The sequence below is a fragment of the Trichoplax adhaerens genome, genomic scaffold (genome assembly GCF_000150275.1).
Source record: "Trichoplax adhaerens TRIADscaffold_6 genomic scaffold, whole genome shotgun sequence".
NCBI classification, from domain to species: Eukaryota; Metazoa; Placozoa; class Uniplacotomia; order Trichoplacea; family Trichoplacidae; genus Trichoplax; species Trichoplax adhaerens.
The window spans coordinates 500,933-522,316 of NW_002060948.1; the positions used below are offsets into that span (position 1 = coordinate 500,933).

General features: G+C 35.2%; 3 protein-coding genes across 3 annotated transcripts; 1 reads left to right on the forward strand and 2 right to left on the reverse strand.

The window, feature by feature from the left end:
• Positions 1-448: 448 nt before the first annotated feature.
• Positions 449-6,189, reverse strand: TRIADDRAFT_63987 (expressed hypothetical protein; the record flags this gene model as incomplete). The annotated part of the gene is made up of 9 exons (XM_002113521.1): positions 449-929; positions 1,088-1,201; positions 1,351-1,479; positions 1,582-1,704; positions 1,863-2,038; positions 3,371-3,467; positions 4,641-4,739; positions 5,532-5,713; positions 6,168-6,189. 9 exons carry the CDS (start codon positions 6,187-6,189, stop codon positions 714-716), a joined length of 1,158 nt encoding a protein of 385 aa, XP_002113557.1. The 3' UTR covers positions 449-713.
• Positions 6,190-8,147: 1,958 nt separating this feature from the next.
• Positions 8,148-12,238, forward strand: TRIADDRAFT_63988 (uncharacterized protein; the record flags this gene model as incomplete). Its single annotated transcript, XM_002113152.1, has 5 exons — positions 8,148-8,339; positions 10,632-10,837; positions 11,058-11,103; positions 11,250-11,371; positions 11,470-12,238. The coding sequence occupies 5 exons, from the start codon at positions 8,148-8,150 to the stop codon at positions 12,236-12,238; spliced, it is 1,335 nt and encodes a 444-aa protein (XP_002113188.1).
• Positions 12,239-14,206: 1,968 nt separating this feature from the next.
• On the reverse strand, positions 14,207-16,482 carry TRIADDRAFT_50358 (TATA-binding protein; the record flags this gene model as incomplete). Its single annotated transcript, XM_002113522.1, has 7 exons — positions 14,207-14,283; positions 14,446-14,540; positions 14,825-14,928; positions 15,642-15,705; positions 15,930-16,021; positions 16,192-16,279; positions 16,391-16,482. 7 exons carry the CDS (start codon positions 16,480-16,482, stop codon positions 14,207-14,209), a joined length of 612 nt encoding a protein of 203 aa, XP_002113558.1.
• Positions 16,483-21,384: the final 4,902 nt, after the last annotated feature.

The window sequence follows — 21,384 nt, forward strand, 5'->3', positions numbered from 1 at the left end:
ATCGAAGTGTACTATATTGATTAAAAATATTGTAAAGTGAATTGTAAAAATGTAACACTTTAAACTTTCTTATTTTTACTATTTACTTCATTTCATTTAATGTAAATACACGGACGTATTTATTAAATTAATGTACATTCAATTTACTCAAGTTATTATATACGGCATTCACGTAGTCATTTTTTTATAGTTTAGAATAAATATTTCAAGAAACTGTATGTCATATTAATTACTTTTGCTGTTGTTTCTTTGCATGGAATTTTTGAAGAAAGTTAGGCGTATGTACGGTGGAATCTAGGCTTTAATCGTAACGATAAGACTGTTGTCTAAACTATAACGCAATCATCACTTTTATTATCATAAAAGAGATTTATCGATCGATGCTACGGTACATTTATATAGTAGGGATATAAAATTTAAACGTTTTATTACTAATCAGTGCATCCCCAAAAATAATTGGTAATGATAATTAATTGCTCGTAAGATAAGCAAACTCTTAAAATATTACTTTGACTCGGTTATTGATGAATCTTACAGTCAAGCAGCCATTTTATAACAGCGATAATAAATTGACAACAATTGTTTAGTCACTGTAAACAGCATTGGAAAGATTAAGAATAAGCGATCATATACGTATATCTATCTTAACCAGAAACAAAATGGTTACGAGCTACTATAGTTAATCATCAAACACCATTTTGTTATATTTAACATCACTCAGTGGATAAGAATTGAAATGCTGTGTCACGTTCTTCAACTAATTCATTAGCAGTTGCTTCCATTTTAGAACGTGCGAAATCGCTAACACTAAGTCCATTAACGAATTCCCATTTACGATTCTTAATTCTTACTGGAAATGAGTACATTACATTATCTGGAACGCCATATGAGTTACCATCTGAAATAACACCCATAGAGGTCCATTCACCCTATATTGCGTAAGTGATTACGGTATTATTCAGTAAAAGATTAATTTATTCTTACAAATATTAGACATTGACGATTCCTTACGTTCAGTTCAGAATCATACAACATGATTGTATATTCATATATACCATACTAGAAATTGTGGCCCGAGTAATCTTACCTCTTTTGTGCCATTCCATAAATCGCGTACATGATCGCAAATAGCTTTCGCAGCTGAGACAGCACTTGAAAACTTTCGTGCAGCAATAACAGCAGCGCCGCGTTTTTGGACAGTCTGCAATTCAGTCAAAAAAATTGCGTATATTAGTAACATAGTAACAAGTAGATGTAATAGGCATGAATTTTGTGAAAGACAAGATAACTAAAGTTAATGTAAACATTTACAGAAATGAATTCCCCGTGAAGCCAATTATCGTCGCTAACTCGCTCAGTAACACTGTCGCCATTAGTCATTTTGGCATGAGAAGCATCTGGAAATTGTGTTGAAGAATGATTACCCCAAATGATGACGTTGCGTACTTCGGTGTTCTTAACATTCAAACGCGCAGCTATCTACCAGAAGAAATTTCAACAGGATGATATATAATGTCAGTAACTAAAGAACTGGCGTACAGTAGCATAACATCTCAAAACAATCAATAACATATTAAGTACCTGAGCTTGTGCTCTATTTTGATCTAATCGAGTAAGACATGAAAAATTCTCTTTTGGAATAGTTTTCGCATATTGAGACATAACCAGACAATTGGTATTAGCCGGATTGCCGACAACAACTACCTAAAGATTTAATAGTTATAGTCAGTACAATTTCTATGTGTTCGTACATATAATAATTATACGACCTAATCATACAATTTCAGTGCTGGACATTTACAGTAGTAATGACTAATCATTAAAAAATAATTTTCTCATATACGTATATTCATTTTATATACCCTGACATCCTTTTTAGCAACTTCATCGATTGCCTTTCCTTGTACTTCAAAGATCTTAACATTCGCCTTAAGCAAGTCTTTCCTCAGCATACCTTCCCTACGTGGCATAGCGCCAACCATAATCGCAAGATCGATGTCTTTGAAAGCCACTTTAGGGTCATCAGTTGCAATAGTTTCTGCGGAGTTATTGAGAATAACAGTAACGTTAAATAATAGCGTGGAAGCGACATTTACAAAATTTTAGCACATTCAACAAGGCCATTTACATAATAGATTTATTAACATTATTCCATACTAGAAAGGCAAGCCAGCCATTGTATTTACAAGACTTTTAATCATCTGATAATGACTACTAGTATTTGATGTGAACCTGGCTAGATTTAAGGTTACTACGCGTTATACTTTTACAGCAAATTAAAAATTAGATTCACCAGTACAATTATCCATAGAATTTTTACCAGTATCGCTAAGGACTTTGTAGAAAGTAAAAATGTTAATGTAGAGTTACAAAATATATAGCTGATGTACGGAAGCTCGTAGGGAAAACTTTACATCTTTATAGAGTAACGGACTAATTGGCTATAAAAATTTAACCAACACACTTCCCCTCTGGCAATGATTGTGAATCATACGTATTTAATAACATGTTCGTGATTCGTAAAGTATAGGTTGATCATGTTTTCCCGATATCGCTATTCAATTTAACTTATTAAATCACAATGCAATAATAATAAATTAATTAATTAATTGACAGAAAAAAGACGTAGGTTACAGCACCCTAAAAGTTAGCATATGTTCTACGGTTAATAACCAGCTTTCATAGCAACAAGACCGCAGCACATGCTACTATCTACAGTATCTGGTATAACTTTGTGCTAAATATACGCGTATGAACGCAACTTGTCATAGGATACTAGATGTTGTGATCAGCTGTTCTTAGCAGATTAATATTTTAAAGCGGAAACATAGAGATACTACCGTCGAATTGACAACACTTGATGTTGTTTTTTTAATCCTAACGATTTAAAGTAAGTAAATCTTTGTGTTATGAAATACCTATAGCAGTATATTCAATAATTACATTATGTTATCTTGTATAAAATATTCTTTGCAATCAGCAGTGTAATTTATTTATTTATACTGTATATACGATTGCACAAGCTAATCAATGCTGGAAATCGATCAAAAAAAAGGTATAGTATAGTACAGTACTGTACATACATACAATACGGAAACAATAAATCGATAACGGAAAATTCTTGACCGATAAACCAGTTGTACAGCACTTAGGGCGCTCTGGGTAATAATGCTTAGCCACTTATTCTGGATGTCTAAAGGACTGTACAGTGTACAGTACAGTCTGTATTTTCTTAACGGTAAGATAACTAAATTGCTTCGAGCAAGGAAAAAATTTTTTAAAACAAACTCATTTTCGTATATATGTTATACACTCATTCTACAACACGCTAGAAAAATTATTATACCACATCAACCGCATATATTCTTACCTTTCAAAAGTGGTAAAGCACAATCTTGCAATTCCATAGCGACGCCACCTAAGGCTCCCATCATAACAGGAATATCCAGGAGTATCAAAATGACGGGCTAAATCAAAATAACCATACCATTACGATAGAACAGATTACAACTTCAATTACGTACAGTACGTATATGGAGAAAATGTGACTAAATACGGCTTAACACATTATCGTTTTACAATTAACGTATAGTAAATATAGTAATAAATCATTGCAAACGTAATATACGTAGCCAAAAATTGCCTCGCTTCCGTACTATCGTCTGTGATCCCTTTAATACGGATTCTAAATTCTAAATGCTTCGATGATCACTCATACAGCTTTCTGTTACTATTACGAGAATCGGTTAACATAAAGATCAAGTGTTAAACTATTACTTTATGGTCGAAAATTTACCAATAAGAACTCTGTTTGAAGCAACAGTTCAAAATTTAAAATGCATACTACCAAGAACATTACTACACAGCTGCAGCATTTACATTCAATTAATGTGCAACTATGAATCGTTCAAGTCATGTACATTGTACGGTATAATCCTAATTCAATTCTGTCTTAATTAATATCAAATTGAAAGCTTCCATTTAAAAAGCTAATGATTAACGTAATATTGAATCGTCTTGTTTAGCATAGGATAATGCAATATGATGACAACGAAAGCGTAGTAAACCCCTCAATGCTAGCATTGAGTCTAACATGTGTGTGTATAATTCATTATGCATGTTCCTGAAGGAGAAGTCGCAGTAAACTAACTTGGACTGTTTTAGTGTTTTTTCTACAAATTTATGTCCTACTTTCTCACATAGCACAAATTTATGGCATAATTTCCACATAGCACAAGAAAATAAGGAGAATATTTTAAAACTTGATAAGTCAGCTTTAATCTTCTTCTCTGATAACTTGTTATGATGCATGTGTTTGCCTTTCCAATCAGTTCTTGAAAGGTAGATGTCATATTGTACAGTAAAGCATCAGAATGACGCTATTTTGAGAAAAATTACTCCAGTATGTAGTAGCTTTGACATTGTTAATGGCTACAATTAGTTTGACATAATAACTGGTATTTCTACGTACTTTGGACATTGAACTATGCTCAATCCTGTTCAATTTTGTCGCTCAAAAATAGCTGATAACGTTTACAATTTATGGCAAAGTATTAATCATCCTCATCCAACTGTTGCATCATGTCATTGCGATCACTGGCGATTAGGTTAGAATATACAATCGTTGTCCCAATTTTTACCTGATCTTGTCCAAAAACATCTCCTTTGGCAAGTTGATACAGGAGAGAATATGCAATTTGACCAGCAGCACCGGTAACGCAAACTCGAAGTGGCTCAGCCTATATTTTTAGAACGCAAGAAAAAATATATAAATATCATATTACAGTATGACATATAACCTATTCCTACTGTGCACTATCTTGTGAATCAATGTTGAGCTGTGAGCAGATCTACAGGGTAATTCCAAATTGTAGGATTATAACACATGACGATCAGGAGTCTTTTCAGTCAATATTGAGAAGCTGGTCATATTCAATCCATATTCCAGTATGACTTGTAACGACTTCACGAAATGGGTGTAGACATACTGTACTGCTGATTAAAGTCTACTTTGAAAACGCTCTGACATGACTGCAATAGTTGCTATGACTATCAATAGAGGGGAAATGATAGTATCTTGATCGAAGTTGCACCATCCCTCAACTCTATAGTACAATACATAGGATTGATTGACTTGCATTGGAAGAGAAAATCATTCCACTATGACACAAGCAAGGTCGAGCCCAACGCGTATCTTGTTTCCTCTGTTATGGTCTTTTAGATGACCTTGGTGACTACAGTATCATTTTTTTCTTGTCGTTATCAACTCCACTCAATCTAGTAATACATTGCTTTGCACTTTTCAAGCCTATACAAGGGGTTAGCATGAATAAAAGTGAGCAATATTGATAGGACCTACCATTTTGATGCAAGTTGTAGTGGTTTGTTCTCCGTGTTTTTCAATGAAAGAAACGTCTCGCTCCTCGACGCAGTACAGCAGGCGTTAAAGTAGACCGTGTTGCAGAGACCTCAGCTATAAATACTCTGTCTTATCAGTAGCTTCACCATCGCTGTACTGTACTGTACTGTACCGTGTGTACGTCAGACTTGTGACGTCGCCGACCAAACGCTCGTCCATCCCATCTGTGAACCCACAACATGTCCTCAACTTCAACTGACTTGTGACGTCGCCGACCAAACGCTCGTCTATCCCATCTGTGAACCCACAACATGCCCTCAACTTCAACCTCAAATGTCCAGTGACAACTGATACCTAACACCAGATAGCGATACTGCGGGGACAGCTAAAACATACTACAGCACAGTACACACCACTATAGAAATTGGTAATGTAATCAAGGTACAGTACTGTACAGTGTACGTGGTATGGGTCAAACTTTCTACACACGTGAGTACTGCACTGTACCGTCCAGTACTACAGTGTACAGTACGTTGGACTGTACTCTACAAGTGTACGCACTGTACTGCATACTGTATTTCTATCATTAATATGGTAATTTGGGTGGCGTTATATTTTCCCTATTAATATTAATATATTTATTTATTTGCTTATTTATTTGATTTGATGATAATGATTACAGTACATAATCAAATTTAGTTTACTGTACAGTATATTACTGTACACATAGTACTGTACATACTGTAAAGTACAGTATGTCGGAAAATCCTTTTCACTGGTGTACCTTGAAGCCGTTGCGTTTACCTACTTCGCTTGTAAACATGCGACATGTCCACGTGTATCAACCGTGCTACAGCCGCGGCTAACCCTTTCCTATTTACTACTGTAGTAGATAATGTAGTCACTAGTCACTACAAAAATTGACTGAACACAAGAGTCGCCCTTCCAGTTTCGCTCTTCTCTCCTAGTTGTCCCTGCGACGTTGATGTACATACAAAATATGGCTCGCCTCGATCTATCAAATTATACTGATAGCAAGGGAGGGTTGGGACTCGTCATTTAATACAAAACACTTAGGGACTGCTGAACTAAAAGAAGAGAAGGAGAGAGGGACGAGTACAATTCAAACTAGTCACTAGCGGCCGCTCAGTGCAAAATAATGAGGGAGCTTATCATTTTTCTCCTCATTCTACTATACGCTACGACCGAAATCGTATACTACACTGTACAAAACCAACCAAGCGGCCAATTTGGATGACAATCGTGGACAGTGTATCGTTTCAGATATACGGCACAGCTGAGATGACCAGCAAAATAGTCGGCCCCCTCATTTTTAGTATACTGAATGGCCCTTCTCTGTCCCTCTTTCTTCTTTCAGTAGTCCCTGACTGTGCCATGGACTAATAAAGCTTTTCTTATTGAGTCGTCCATGACTGTACTGAATTATACAGCACAATAAGACTCTGCCAAGAACTAGAGTACACTACCAAGTGACAAATCCTTACTCCGACTTCAGAGTTGCAGCTTCCTTGCGGGTTGTCTGTAGCATGATCCTTTCGCAAAACTATCCGACTATGATCGGAGAATTTGGACCGATCACTCCTGGATGGACAGACATCTTCGGCCTCATCTGTTTAAGACACTGTACAGTACTGTACAGTGTACAATACAGTACAATTAGTCTGTGTCGAACACTTACAGTACAGTACAGTACAGTACTGTACTGTAAGTATGCGGACGGTCGATTTTAAATTGAATGTTTTTTCTAAATTAACAGTAAGGAATATTACATTGAATCTTATTACGCATCTGTTACTAAGTTCTGCTTGGAAACACTTCTATAACATTGTCAATATCATTTCAATTAGTACTCGTGATTTGGAAAACAGACACGGAAGACCCATTATTAAGTAGGCATTTTTGGATAATGAAGACCTTCTTCAACAAGCAAAATCCGTCCTTCCGAGAGAGAAAGTCATCCGTTATGTCCGTCCAGGGTCTTCTTATCAGTACTCAGTGACATACAGTACTGTAGTGCATGTCGTACCGTACCGTCCGTTGCAAATCCAGTATACAGTACAGTACTGTACACTGAACAGTACCACAGTGCCAATACAGTAGTACGGTGGCTCACAATACAATAGTGCCTGCCGTACTGTACCGTCCGTTGCAAATCCAGTTTTCAGTACAGTACACTGAGTACAGTACCCCAGTGGCAATGGTGCATGCCGTACTGTACCGTCCGTTGCAAATGCAGTATGCAGTACAGTACCAATAGTGCATGCCGTACTGTACCGAAGGTGGCAAATCCAGTATGCTGTACAGTACCCGGCCCAGGTTGGCGTCAGGTACATGACGGCATCAATTACTCCTGTCTAGGCCTTGTGGTAAGACCGACTAGCACGCATATTCGGCAATCCTTTCTTGGACAACGATAGGTGTACTATGCCTTCTCGATTCAATCAGCCTAACTAGAATCGGAGTGATTGCCATTTTAGCCAGGATTGTTGGGAAATTCAAGTTGTAGTGGATCTATTCATTGCTACCAGTTGTACTGACACATTTTGTACAATGTCCATGTGGTATAGGTATCGTGGAGAAGGTTCTTTTTACCAGTAAGCTGCAAACGGCAGCGCACTACTATACTGTACGTAGTGTCCACTGCCAAAGTGCACTGCACCGTACTGCAAACGCTCGTACCAAGCTTCCAATCCAATCCTGCTGTTATTGATTCCTATTAATAAAACCAAACAAGGGTAAAAACGCTGCCGGTTGCCGACAACTTGTGATGGCTAATAGTAAAAGTCGCTCTAAATGGACGAGACCGTCTTCATCCAACATCACAAACCACAGTGTTTCCGATCATTCGAGTAGAAGACGTAAGCCGTTTTCAATGAAATTTGCAAATACAACATGTTCACGACGCCACAGTCAAATCGTTTCGGTGAACGATGGTAAAGACCGTTGCCGTACCTTTAAGGTAAGATTATCACTCCACATCATAACATAATCATCGAATTACAACCGCCAAACTACCACGACATATTTTAGCCATTCGCATCCTACATATTGAATGAATTGATACTATAGTATGCTTGTAAAAATCAATCGTTGAATATTATTCTTATTATACTGTACTGCACCAACCAAATCTTGCTAAGCTTGGTATAAGACGTTTTTCCATTTGGGATTTTCCCAGATCTTGCTAAGCTTGGTACAAGACGTTTTCCATTTACGCTTTTCCATTCCATAGCTAACACGGTACTTTACTGTATCGACAGATGTATGCAACACTCTATAGTATTAATGTACTGTATTGGGCGGCAAGAAGAAATGCAAATGGCCACTGTATCGACAGTATTTACAGTCTTATACAAAAGTACAGTAGACTGAGTAAACGAGTGTAATATGAGAACTGGCAATTGCTGTCAAAAATCATACCCCAAAGTCTTCATGTCGCTATCATTGCTCTTGAAATGACTGCATTTTTTTTTTCAAGGGGTATAGTTGAAATTGATACAATTTACTACAGTAGTACAGTATATTCCCTGACTTATTGAAACAATTATGGAGTTTAAACGATAATAATTATTAATGGTACCGGACAAGTTAAATATTCATTTTAATCATGGAGTTTTCAATGACTACATCAGCATCAATTTTCTCTTCCTAATTGCGTGTAGAGTTACGTGTCTTGATCGGGAAAGACACAGTCTGTGTCAATCTCTTTCCAAGGGTTGTAAACATGCATGAACTGTGTATTCGCGATATTCTATATGCAGCACACATATATCATATGTACTGTATGTATAGCTATTAAATAATTACTTAGTATTCTATGCTAAGTATACGCTGCCTCAACGGATAATAATAGTTGTTGATGGACTGAATCTTTTGATGAATATGCCAATTAGTGTTGCTCTGTACAGTGTACAGTATAATAATGAATTGATCAACCCTAATCGAGAACTTGTACGCGACTGAATGAGTGCACTACAACTCACAGTAGACGCTATGATAGGCATAAAACTAAACTATTACAACGCTTTCATCTTCCAAAACCGTAAAAGACTTAGATTATTCATTTCGTGAATAGATCCAAAGACTTTAGACTTTCTAAAGTCATTCAAAATAAAAATCACTCATTGTAATTGTGAATCTTATTTTAGGGAGTTTTAGTAACTCATTAAATGCATGTAAATATAAAATGCTTTATTTTTTCATTTTAATTTAGTAAAGGAGATAGAGCAGAAATAAAATAATCTTAAGAATAACTTTATAAATTGAACATTGACGAGTGGGTACGTAGGACGGTAAACTAATTCTTGATTTGCCATTTTGGCTGCACCCTTCGGTCAGGACTGTACCTACAATAATCCTACTATGTACTGTATATATGTCATACACTACAGTACCGTAGATACTGTGGATCACGGTGCTGATTAGAATTTATATTTATTATCTAGCTATAAAGTCCCTCGCTCTGCATGAATTAATTAAAAGGAGGGTGGGAGGGATTATATGCAGTACAGTATACAGATGTAGATTATGTTATTACAGTCTTACCAAGCAGTACGTGAAATATCGCATAGTATACTCGTAGACATACGGTACTCTGGATACGGACGATATTTATCCAATAATAAATATACTGTCATGAATTTCTATGACAACGAAGCGGTTTATGCATTGAAAGAACCATGGGATTTTACTGTAATTAGAATTGTAGATACTTTGTACTATATAGACGAAATCTGGTAATAATACGTACAGTATAGTACTGCAATCGACTGACTCATAGTTTAATGTAGCGCCTGCTGAAAGGGATAATTTTGTCTTGCTTTCTTTTACCAAACCAAATACCTAACAATGTAGTTGTTTCAATTTTATATCGAAATTCTACAATGACAGCAAAGTATTTCATTTCATGTGTTAACACATCACTGGGCCATAAGATACGCTTGATGAACTAATTAATAAATACACGCCAGTATTAAACTCAGACTCCTTTGAGCATTTTTTTAATTTAATTAGATACTACTTGTATATGTCTGGAACTACTTGATGAAGAGAGAGACATGCACCGACACTTTTTTAACTCATAACGTTTTCTATTTTCTGCTATAATTTACCGTGTATCAAATGTAAATGATGTTGCTATAAGTAATTGAATTCATGATATAACATTGTTAAAGTATATATTTTACCTTTTGATCTGGTAGTTACTAAAAGTAAAGTAAAATCCCTTATTGCTTGATGCCTATCATTATAGGACCAAGGTGTCAAGAATAGAAAATTTTATAAGAATAACGCAAAAGATGAACGAAAAAGAAAATTATTTTATGAAAATAACAAGAGTATGGCAATAAAGCAAGTAGGAACTAAGGCAATGCTTCCACCCAGTAAAACGATCCTATGTCGAGCTGGTAATAAAGTTAAAGCTACAGATCACCGAACAACATCAAAGAGATCTGAGCCGTACGTTCAATCGCCAATTTAGCGACTACACTACTGGAGTACTCGTACCTTTTTCATTGTAAACTGTTACATACGTGTAGTGTCTACAGTAAATCTTGGTATATCGGCTACTATATGTGTTAATTTTATAAGCTATTGCAGTACTTCTGTTTGTAGACTACAATTAATTACAATTGTAGAATATCATACATTAACTCGTAGCTTATAATTTGGTAAATAGGAGTGAAACCAAAGTTACTTCTGACAAAAATGAAAAAACGAATGAGGTAAAGCACTAAATTCTTTAATTTATCATGTTTGGGCGTCTAGACTGTCCATTTTTTAACTACAGAGTTTTGTTATACCTTTCTAATTCCAGTAGCAAATTATGTTTTCAATGAACTAATCAATTATAAATGATTGCTATTCACAGATATTAGACAGTCATCATATCATTCATGGTAAGAAGAGAATCGTGCCTCCTCTTCCTTTATTATTTCCACTTACGACTATGTTAGTAACTCCAGCTCGCGCTGGACTTCTTCCCACACCGAGGTAGGCCAAAAATTTTATCATATACGTATATGAGTGTATTTAAAGTATTGAGTATTGAGTAGCGAAATTACTCAATATCGATTTTCTGTATACTTTAGATTTGGCAGTGGCATAATTTCTTGCTTACCGAACCCAAATAAAACTCATCAAGCTCAGGCGCTAACTTTAAATAAGATTGCTAATAATGCTGCCGCACTCCAGGCTCTGAAAGAACCTCACTTGTTAACTAACTTTGCAGGAAAAAGAAAACAACCATCTAATTCAATCGCTAATAATAATACCCAAACTGCTTTAATAAACTTTCAGCCGTCAACCGTCAATCAAAAAATTCGCAGCTCAGACGCAAGCATTTATTCCATAGGAAAGCCCACCATCAGTTGCCTACCACTACCAGCTCCTACTGCAAACACAGTACTAATCCCTAGCAGTACCGCACCTCTATTATCCACCGATAACGCTACCTCTGTTGCTTTAGTTTCTAGTGTAGCTAATATCATATCAACAGGAAATGTCTCACTCCTGACCTCTGCTAATTGTATAAACACAACAGCAACAGCTATTCCTCTGCTTGCTAATGCTGCCATAGTGCAAACTCAAACTAATATTCCAATCATTACAAATCCAATTGGTATTGCCGCCACGCAAGCTGCCGTCGCATTAGCCAATAGCACTAACGATATACTTCCACCACATACTATAAATGGTCAAGAAAAGCCAAAGCCGAAAGTTGACCCTCCAGCTGCAGTTCTTGAGAAAGCTGCACAGCTAAAAGATAAATTAAGAGCTACACAAGCTGTATCAGCTTTACGCTTATCATCTCAACTACAGAATATAAATTCACTAGCAAGTTCTTCTTTAGTTCCGTGAAGAAAAGTTTTAAATAAAGATATTCATCACTAGCTCATTGAAATAGATAACCATATAATATACAGTCAAATGTATCGTACTGTATCGCATTTAAGATGTAATACGTAAATTAGCGTAAGAAACACTAATTTCCCGACTAATTCCGGAAAGAAAAAATTTTATCTAATTATTAGGTATTAAACGAATTTAAAGCTAAATAGATTATCTTGGTATTTCTTGATTTATTAACCCTTATTCTGACGTGACTTATTTATTTCCGTTTCACTATTATTGTCTTTTGACGTATAGAAAAATATTATTTACGATATTTCTCTTACTAAGGGGCAATATTAGACCTATGTAGAGTATGCTGGGTATGTTCTTTAGTGTCATGATTCTCTCTATTCGTACATATTTAATGGACGATCTTCTAATTAATGAATTCGTGTAAATTAACGTTTTACTATTGCAGCAAATGAACCATTACAATCTGATAGTCTTCATACGGATTCTGTCGTCATTGTTATTATTGTCGCAGGTTCGATAACTTAGCTATTTGAACATTATGTTTTACTCTTCAATTATTAATCTATCTGTTCTTTCGTACCCAGTATAGATATTATTAATACCTATCTGTATATGTAACATTATGTGTACATTGTTATTTAAAGTGTTCTTAAAAAATTCTTCCTTAATTTTGATGTCACGCCCTAATACCTTTAGATCGTTTAAGGATTGATTTATTTTAACGTCCAAAATTCTTATTTAATCTTTTATTGTGTTCACCACTAAGCAGATGAATGAACATTCATTCTCTGTTATTTTCATAAGGTGAGCACAAATACAAATTCTACTATGTACTACAAATGCAGTTCTATGCGACTTACTATAAGTCACTACGTATTACTTATGCTAAAAATTATTAACTGGTATTATTATATACAGTTATGCAAAGGATTTGTTTGAAAACTGTTCACTCTTTAGTGCTTCATTAGCACGTGTGGTAAATACAAATTTGCATCTTAATTTTCTGTGATTTCTATTTCATTATATTATAGTTATTCAATCTTATTATCATGTGTACGTTATCGACTTAATATCAATTGCAACTTCAATCTTATGAGCTTTGTTAAGTTTAGATCAATGATTTTACTCTGCAAACGATAGAAGTAAACTTCTTTACATGCGTCTTGCGCATGTTTTAACTTATTCAACATTTAACTGATGCTACAATTTTAAAAAAGGCAATCTACAAATTAGCGAAAGAGTATCAGAAAGTTAATACTCATCGACTTCTTTATCCATCTATGCAGAAAATAACAGAGTACAATAGTAAAGTTAGGGTGCCAAACTACAGTGTACTAAGTAAGTTTTCACGTAGATAAAGCAACATCATTAACACATTTGTAGCGCTCAACATGACTGAGCACGCAGTACTCAGTTGCTGTTTACAAAGAAGTCACCAACAGTTTCGCTATAGTATATTCAAATAATTAATTTTTATTATCGATTACCAACTAAAATTACATCTCTTTAAATATTGAGGAGATAATAAGATACAGTACTGTATTTGTATACGCATATTTATCCATTTAAAAAGAATATACATATTCGGCGCATTGTTGATAGAATTATAGCATCTACATACACCTATTTAGCATACAGCACTAAGTGTATATCATACATTTCGTATTCCGAAGGCCAATATGTAGTATACCGACAATCGATACACCATTAGCGAGAAGATAAGACGATAAAATAACAAAAAAACTTAAAATACACAACTGTACAAAAACACTAACGTATTGACGGGTGTCTTATCCAATATTGTGCCCACAGGCAATTTATAAATCTCCAAAGACTTTTGTAATAATTAGTGATACGAGGAACGCATATTTACGTAATCGTTGGTTTATCTTTAAAGCAGACAATATCGTAACATACTGTAAATGTCAACATAACGATTACGGAATAATTAAGTCTATTTTGTTACGTCTTTCTAAAACCCTTAAGTATTGGGTATATGTTATCGAAAGCTTCATAGATCTCATCCCGTACTTTGGCCCCTATATCGATACAAAAATTTTATCAATAAATTGGTCGAAAATATGCCGTCGTAAGACTGACTTTTCTTCCATGTATATGTTGCAAAAATTTCAGGAAGAAATAAACATAAAAGTACTCAAATTTATCCACTAAAAATATTATACGGTAAGTAATATTCTTACCAGTAAGAACAACTTTGCCTGAAACGAATATCAACAACACGATCCTCGGCTTGACCATCCGATAAATTAATCCCGGAAATAACTCTGGTTCGTAGCTGAAAATAACAAGCAAGAAGCTAATTCACCAACTGTAAATAATTACCTTAAGATTATATTTAATCAAATTTAGGTGTATACACACTACCAAAATAATCTATTGACAATTTCAAGATTTACAGCAGTATGCAAATGAGCTGACATCCTTTTGTCTCGACAAATTGTTTGCTTTATCGTATTGTACAGTCTACTAGAAGTCAAGGGGTAACAGTTCCTACTGCACATTATAGTAAGCTAAAAATTACTCGTATACAAAGATGATAAAGTAAACTGTATAACGTACCTTGAGAACTGCCCGTGAGCCAGAACTAGTCCCTCTAAACGAATCGGAAATTTAACATCGCAGCTACCAACCATATTCTGGATTCTAAATTCGGTAAACTTAGCCTAATGTAAAATTGCATAGTAATGTTAACCGTATTAACGAAAAATATAAAAGCAAATTATAAAAGTCAATATGCTGCACAAGACACTAGTCTAGTCAGGGACTACTAAAAAAGAAAGAAATGGGACTGGAAACGACCACAGTGTAAAATAATGTGGAGGCTTATCATTTTTTCGGTCATTCTGCTATACGCTACCAATGAAACCGTGTACCATACTGCACAAGACCAACTTAGCAAGCTAATAGCAGCTAATTTGGATGTCAATCGCAGGCAGTATAGTGTACCATTACAGACATGCGATACACTTGAAATGAGCAGTAAAATAATCAGCCTCCACATTATTCGTATAGTGAATCGTTTTCTGTCCCGTCTCTTTCTTTTTAGTAATCCCCGGTCTAGTACAGTAAAGAATTCAATAGAATGCAAACTGAAAGTGAAAAATAATCCTAAAATAAAATTCTACTAAATACATAAAATAATTTTGTTAAGAGATATAATTATACAAAAATGATTTATTCTTTTCTATCAGATTTATTAAGTGATGCAAGATATTACATTAAATACATAAAGTAATTTTGTTAAGAGATTTAATTATACAAAAACGATTTTATTCTTTTCTAGTAGATTTATTAAGCGATGCAAGATATTACAGTAATGCACAATGATTAGATACTTATTATCTATTTAGGTTAATTTACAAATAGATGATCTTACCGGGAATCCTAGTTTTTGAATAACTCGTGCATATTTTCGAGCAGCTAAGCGGGACTGCTCTTCACTAAAATTCAAATAAATCCATCAAATGTTTAAAAATTTACTCATTAACAAGTAACAATACCTCATGATATACAATTAACCCTTTTCAATGCTAATACTTTTACAATAATAATTATAATAAAATGGCAAGCTGGTACTATTGATAACTTGTAGTAAAATAACAAGATCTACATCATGGAGACATTATAAATACTAATAACTAGTGCAAAAGACCCAACGGCATACCTCTTTGCACCAGTGCATACCATCTTGCCAGAACTAAATATTAACGCGGTGGTCCTAGGTTCTCTGATTCTCATAATAACAGCAGCAAAACGCTACAAATGCAAGGAGATAAAATGTTAAAATAATGAAAGAACTCCATAAATGTTATTGGCATATGATAACTGCTACATCATGAAAAGAAAAGAAAACAATCACTCCCAATATTTATAATTATAATAAAGTGCTCGTCTTATTTGGTCTACATTAATAAAAATTGCTTCACCTTTGGATTATATTCGGCGTTTCTGGCATGCAATGCAATTCTTTGTAATTCCAATCTGCATCCTAAGTTAACTGTCGATACAATATTTCTGTAAACAATTACAAGATGTTTGATAAATATTAAGTCAATAGATAATACAATACCAGCACATTCTATTGCTACTTATAATTATTTCAGTAAAATTCAATAAATATCGTACTGTAACTGTGGAAGTATTGAAGCAGCTTCAGCTGTAGCTGGCGTTCCTGGCCCAATAGATGGAATAGCAGCAGGCGTTGATGGAGGTTGCATTTGCAGGTATGTCGAACTAGAGGTCCCTGGTACTTGTTGCGCCGCTTTATCGGATGCCGTAGAAGATGAACCCGACGTTTCCATATCTTGTGTTTCTGCCTACATTTCATTAATTTTAGAAAATACTCAATGATTCTATCTAATTTCGACGAAGGAAATGATTCGTTAATGTCATCGATCTAAATATTCATCGTATTACATTGCTTGTTTTGGATATTAAAATCGTCGCAAGTACTGTACAATGTCCATACGTGTAAGGGTATACCTACCTGTATGCACAGTACGCAAGTTACGCCAAAAAAAAGTAATGTAATTAATCTCCAAGCAACTACCTCACATTGTTGGAATAACGGTAACGACACTTTGCTATGTACAATGCACCATACTGTAGATTCATTTTAGCAAAATTTAGACCATTTACTGTATAGGCTTTATACCTAGATGCTTTCTAAAGTGTCGGTTCATTTTGCTAAAATTAGACTGCATCTTGTTATACTGCATGTAGAACAGTGTTTACGAGAAATAAATTAATCTTGTAATTACTTTATTCAGAAGTAGAGAAAAGCCGTTCATGCAGGAATAGCAAGATACAAGTCTGGGTTAGTATTAGAACACCAAACTGGATGCATTTGCGAGAATCGTTCTAGTTAATCCTACGTTTTTATTTATCCGTAAACAGCAGTATTTGTTATAGAAAAATTCTCCCTTTCCTCAAATCATGGTTTTATTCAAAGTAAAGTATTTCTGTGTTGTATCTACTATATACCATACTCTACTAGAGATAGTGTACGTACTGAACGTATTAGTGTATTGTTTCTCCAATGAATCTACCGAAATCCTTTGACGAATATAGACCTAATTTTGAGATATAAATATGTCTATAATATAAATATCTATTAGTACATTAATTAAGGTTAAGTTATGATTGTGACGGTATGTCATGGTGAAACAGCGTCAAAAAGTAGCGTCTTCGTAGAAATGAAGCAAGGCACCAAAGAAGAATTCAAGCGATTATCTATGCCAACTAGGGTTGTAGTAATTTCATAATCAGAATTAAGACTCTTTTAAGTACAACCGATATACTATAAATAGCCTCAATACAGTACAAACAGGAAAACATTTGTGTAAGTTTGCGAAGTCGGGATATGGCTGGATTTCCAATACTGTAGTATACAGTACAATAATGACATGGTTTTTGAGGTCGAAAATCTTTCTGTGCCAAGTTTAATTTAACAAGATAAGAAAAAAAGGAATCCATTCTATTCTGAACACCTTAATAAATTACATCGTACATTAATAATACTGCATCGACGCTGTGTTGTGGCAAATCCTAATCTAATTTCCATACCATCTACAGAGGAGGTAGAGAGCTGAGTGACAAAGGATACGCAGTCAACGCCGACTGTCAAAACATATACAGTAATTGTTATGGAAATAATTGTCGGTGCGCCATTTCCAAGTACCCCTACTACAAGTAGAACATGTTGTTGTCGTGACTATTAGCAAATGTATCCACCAAGATATTCTTGATCCCATTAAAAAGGGGGGGGGGGTTTAAATATTATTCTGACGAATGATAGGAAAGAGAAAAATACTGGCGGGTCGTTTCCTCATGAATTGAAGTAATAAAGAACAATTAAAACGTGCCCATTCATCTATAATAAGACTTGATTAAGCAAGCAAGTTGTACCTATAAACGGTAGAATGTATTTACAGTAAATAGGCATTTCCAAGCAAAATATCACCCTTGATAAACCCTTGTACTTTCACTGTAGTAGTCCTTTAGTTGAAGATTTTGCCTAGCATATCGTATCCTCCAAGTGGACAAGAATCCAGCGTGTAAAGATAGCGAAACTGAATTCAAGGAAAATGTTGAATAATGCAATGAATTTTCAAGGCTAGACAAGACCCATTATAATAGCTGTATCACAAGGATATCAAGGCTATTTTGGCAAACAAGGCATTCCATCCAGCTCAAGCCAGAAAAGATGGCTAATAAAATGGCATGCTATTGATGAAGTCAAGCATTGTCGATACCGATTGGTTACCGCAAGTTGGGTCCATTTGCATGTTACGACAACCCTGTAGTTTTTTGTATTTATCCTCGTCCATTGCTTATCCTACTTACAGTCTGCTTTTCTTGCTCCTGTCCAGTGCGAGGACGGCTCCTGATATTGCTTGCCATATTACCTTGATTTAATTGCCAGGAAAAATGAACGATGATCTCAGCAAGATCGGAAATTTCCCCTTAGCCGTACAACCTTCTTCTTCTTGCTTGTTTTGTCAACTGACAGTTATTGAAGGGTGAAGTCGATCGGTCGTCTCAACCCAGCTTGCACTTCAGTACCCCGGTCTGCGTGCCGTCAGTACAGTACCAGTTCAGGTGTGAAAATTCGAGCTGCTGGCCTGTGCTGGTCAATACAGTTGTTCCTTGAGATGAGTTCGAGTTACTGTACTGTACAGTGTACCGTACTGTACTGTATCAATCGATGCGCACGCGTAAACGACTGTCCAGTTGATTGGATTCAAGAAGTGAGTCAATTTTAAATTTTTTTAGACGGCGTCTAAAATAGATACTTGAGTTTTTAATGGCATTGAGGCACCATCTTACACTTACAGGATGGCATCAAATTGAAGTTGTAGACTGTAAAAGGGATACATTATCGTACAAGTTCAAGTGTGAAAATTCGAGCTGCTGCCCTGTGCTGGTCAATACAGTTGTTCCTCGAGACGAGTTCGAGTTACTATACTGTACTGCACTGTATCAATCGATGCGCGTGCGTAAATAACTGTCCAGTTTAGAATGAATTCAAGTAAGCAGATTTTTGGAGACGGCGTCTAAAATATATACACTCGACTTTTTAATGGCATTGAGGCACCATCTTACACTTAAAGGATGGCATCAAATTGAGTTTGTAGACTGTAAAAGGGATACATCATCGTTTAAGCGACTTACGCTGAGATATCGACATCAACATGGCTAGTGTTTCTGTACACTAGTATCATGGACCTGTACTCCATTTCTCTACTCTATGTCGTTACAGTACTACAGTATATTTCTATGCTAGTACTGTATACTGTACAGTACAGTACGCAACAAATGGCGTCACCAGTCACGACGTGCACTACCAGGTGACCTGAGAAAGGTTCGGTCCGGTTCGGAACGTTACGATCTATATTCAGTACCAGTACCAGTGTCTATGTTCTGGACTAGTGCGGACCGTGATAGGACTGACGTCAATCGGGTACGGACCGGTACGGTTACTAGGACTGCCGCAAGTGCTGCTATTAAAGCCGTATACGAAAACTGCGATACCCAACGCAAATGGTCTTAAAGAAATTCATGAATGGGTGATATATATTCTAAACATCCATTTCATTTTTTAAAATAGGCAGCAATCACTGTAGAGTAGAGCACAACACGATGGTGCCAGAAACAGCAAGTGCTATGAGTTAGAATCTTAGTCATCTCGTTACGCTTTCCAATGCGATTACGCGTAAATAGCTCTTGATACATTTAGCGTTGTAAGTAGTAAATAAAGTATTGGCTAACCTAAGGTTGCTAAGCTTGTTTTTGGAGTCTGTAGACCAAGTATCTCAGCTAACCCAATAGTTGGGAGTATCTCGTCAGCTATCCCAACTCTGTCAGGTTCATATACACCGAACGGTAAGACTGTGCTGTAGTGACAGCAATAACCGTATCATGGACTATATTGTCCGCATCAGAGGCTCTTTTAGGATCTCTAGTCCACAGCGTCAAACACCCTTAAGGTTAACAAGTACTATACAAGTACTGTAAAATCGTAGTTTACATACTGAAACTTAATTGACAATACTCAATTTGTTAATAGATATTGTAGTAGCCTATCTACTCAACATTGATTTAATACTACAAAATGAAAATCTCATCACTCCATGTCATAAGGCAACGATTAAAAATAAATACTACTTTAAAATTGTAATCTACATAAAACAAATTAATTGACAATGCTCAACTCGTAAAGAAGTATTGCAGTAGGCTATCTATTCAATATCGATTCATGCAACTATGTAACTATTAAACTACTGTAAAATCACAATCTAAGTAATGAAGCTTAATTTATAGTGCTCAACTTGCAAAGAAACATCATAGTAACGTACATTGATTACATACTTCTACGCGACTACCCAATTATTGAGAATACTATAAAATTATAATCTACATACTGAAGATGAATTTATAATGCTCCACTTGTACATAGATATTGTAATAGGCTATCTATTCAACATTGATACTATATCCAATTTAAAGTAACGTTCAGTAAACAGACTTTCATCGCATATTATCCATTTCTTATTTTATTATTACTTTGCATCACCCACAAACCCTATTTACAGCCAGTATTTTTTTATTTGCAATGATAATAGTACAGTACTACACACAGAAGTCAGAGCTTGTTCTTAATTAATTTTTCAGTCCTCCTCGCTCGTGTAGTAACTAATAAATAGGACATAAAAATCAATAGAAGGACTTAGCGTCTTGTTCGCATAGTGCTTAAATTGAACAAATGTTGGTAGTTATAAATCCTTTATTAGTATACAATACATTGTTACAATCTTTCATTATTCATAACTTATAACAGATGGAATGTACAAGTAGCCTGAGTACTTCATAATTGTACCTCAAATTACAATCAAGAATGACAGCAAAGTATTTACAATAGCTTATCTCGCTAGATACTAGCATTATTCATGTTAATATATTTATTGTTTCAAAATAATTGCAAATATAGAAATCAGAATTAGCTGTTAAAAATGAATAAAAAGCTATGTAATTTGAAAATTTGGATCTCTATCACAGAGTACCAACACTGTACAGACTTGTAATTCAATTTCTTTTTAGCGTTAGTAATAAAACAAACC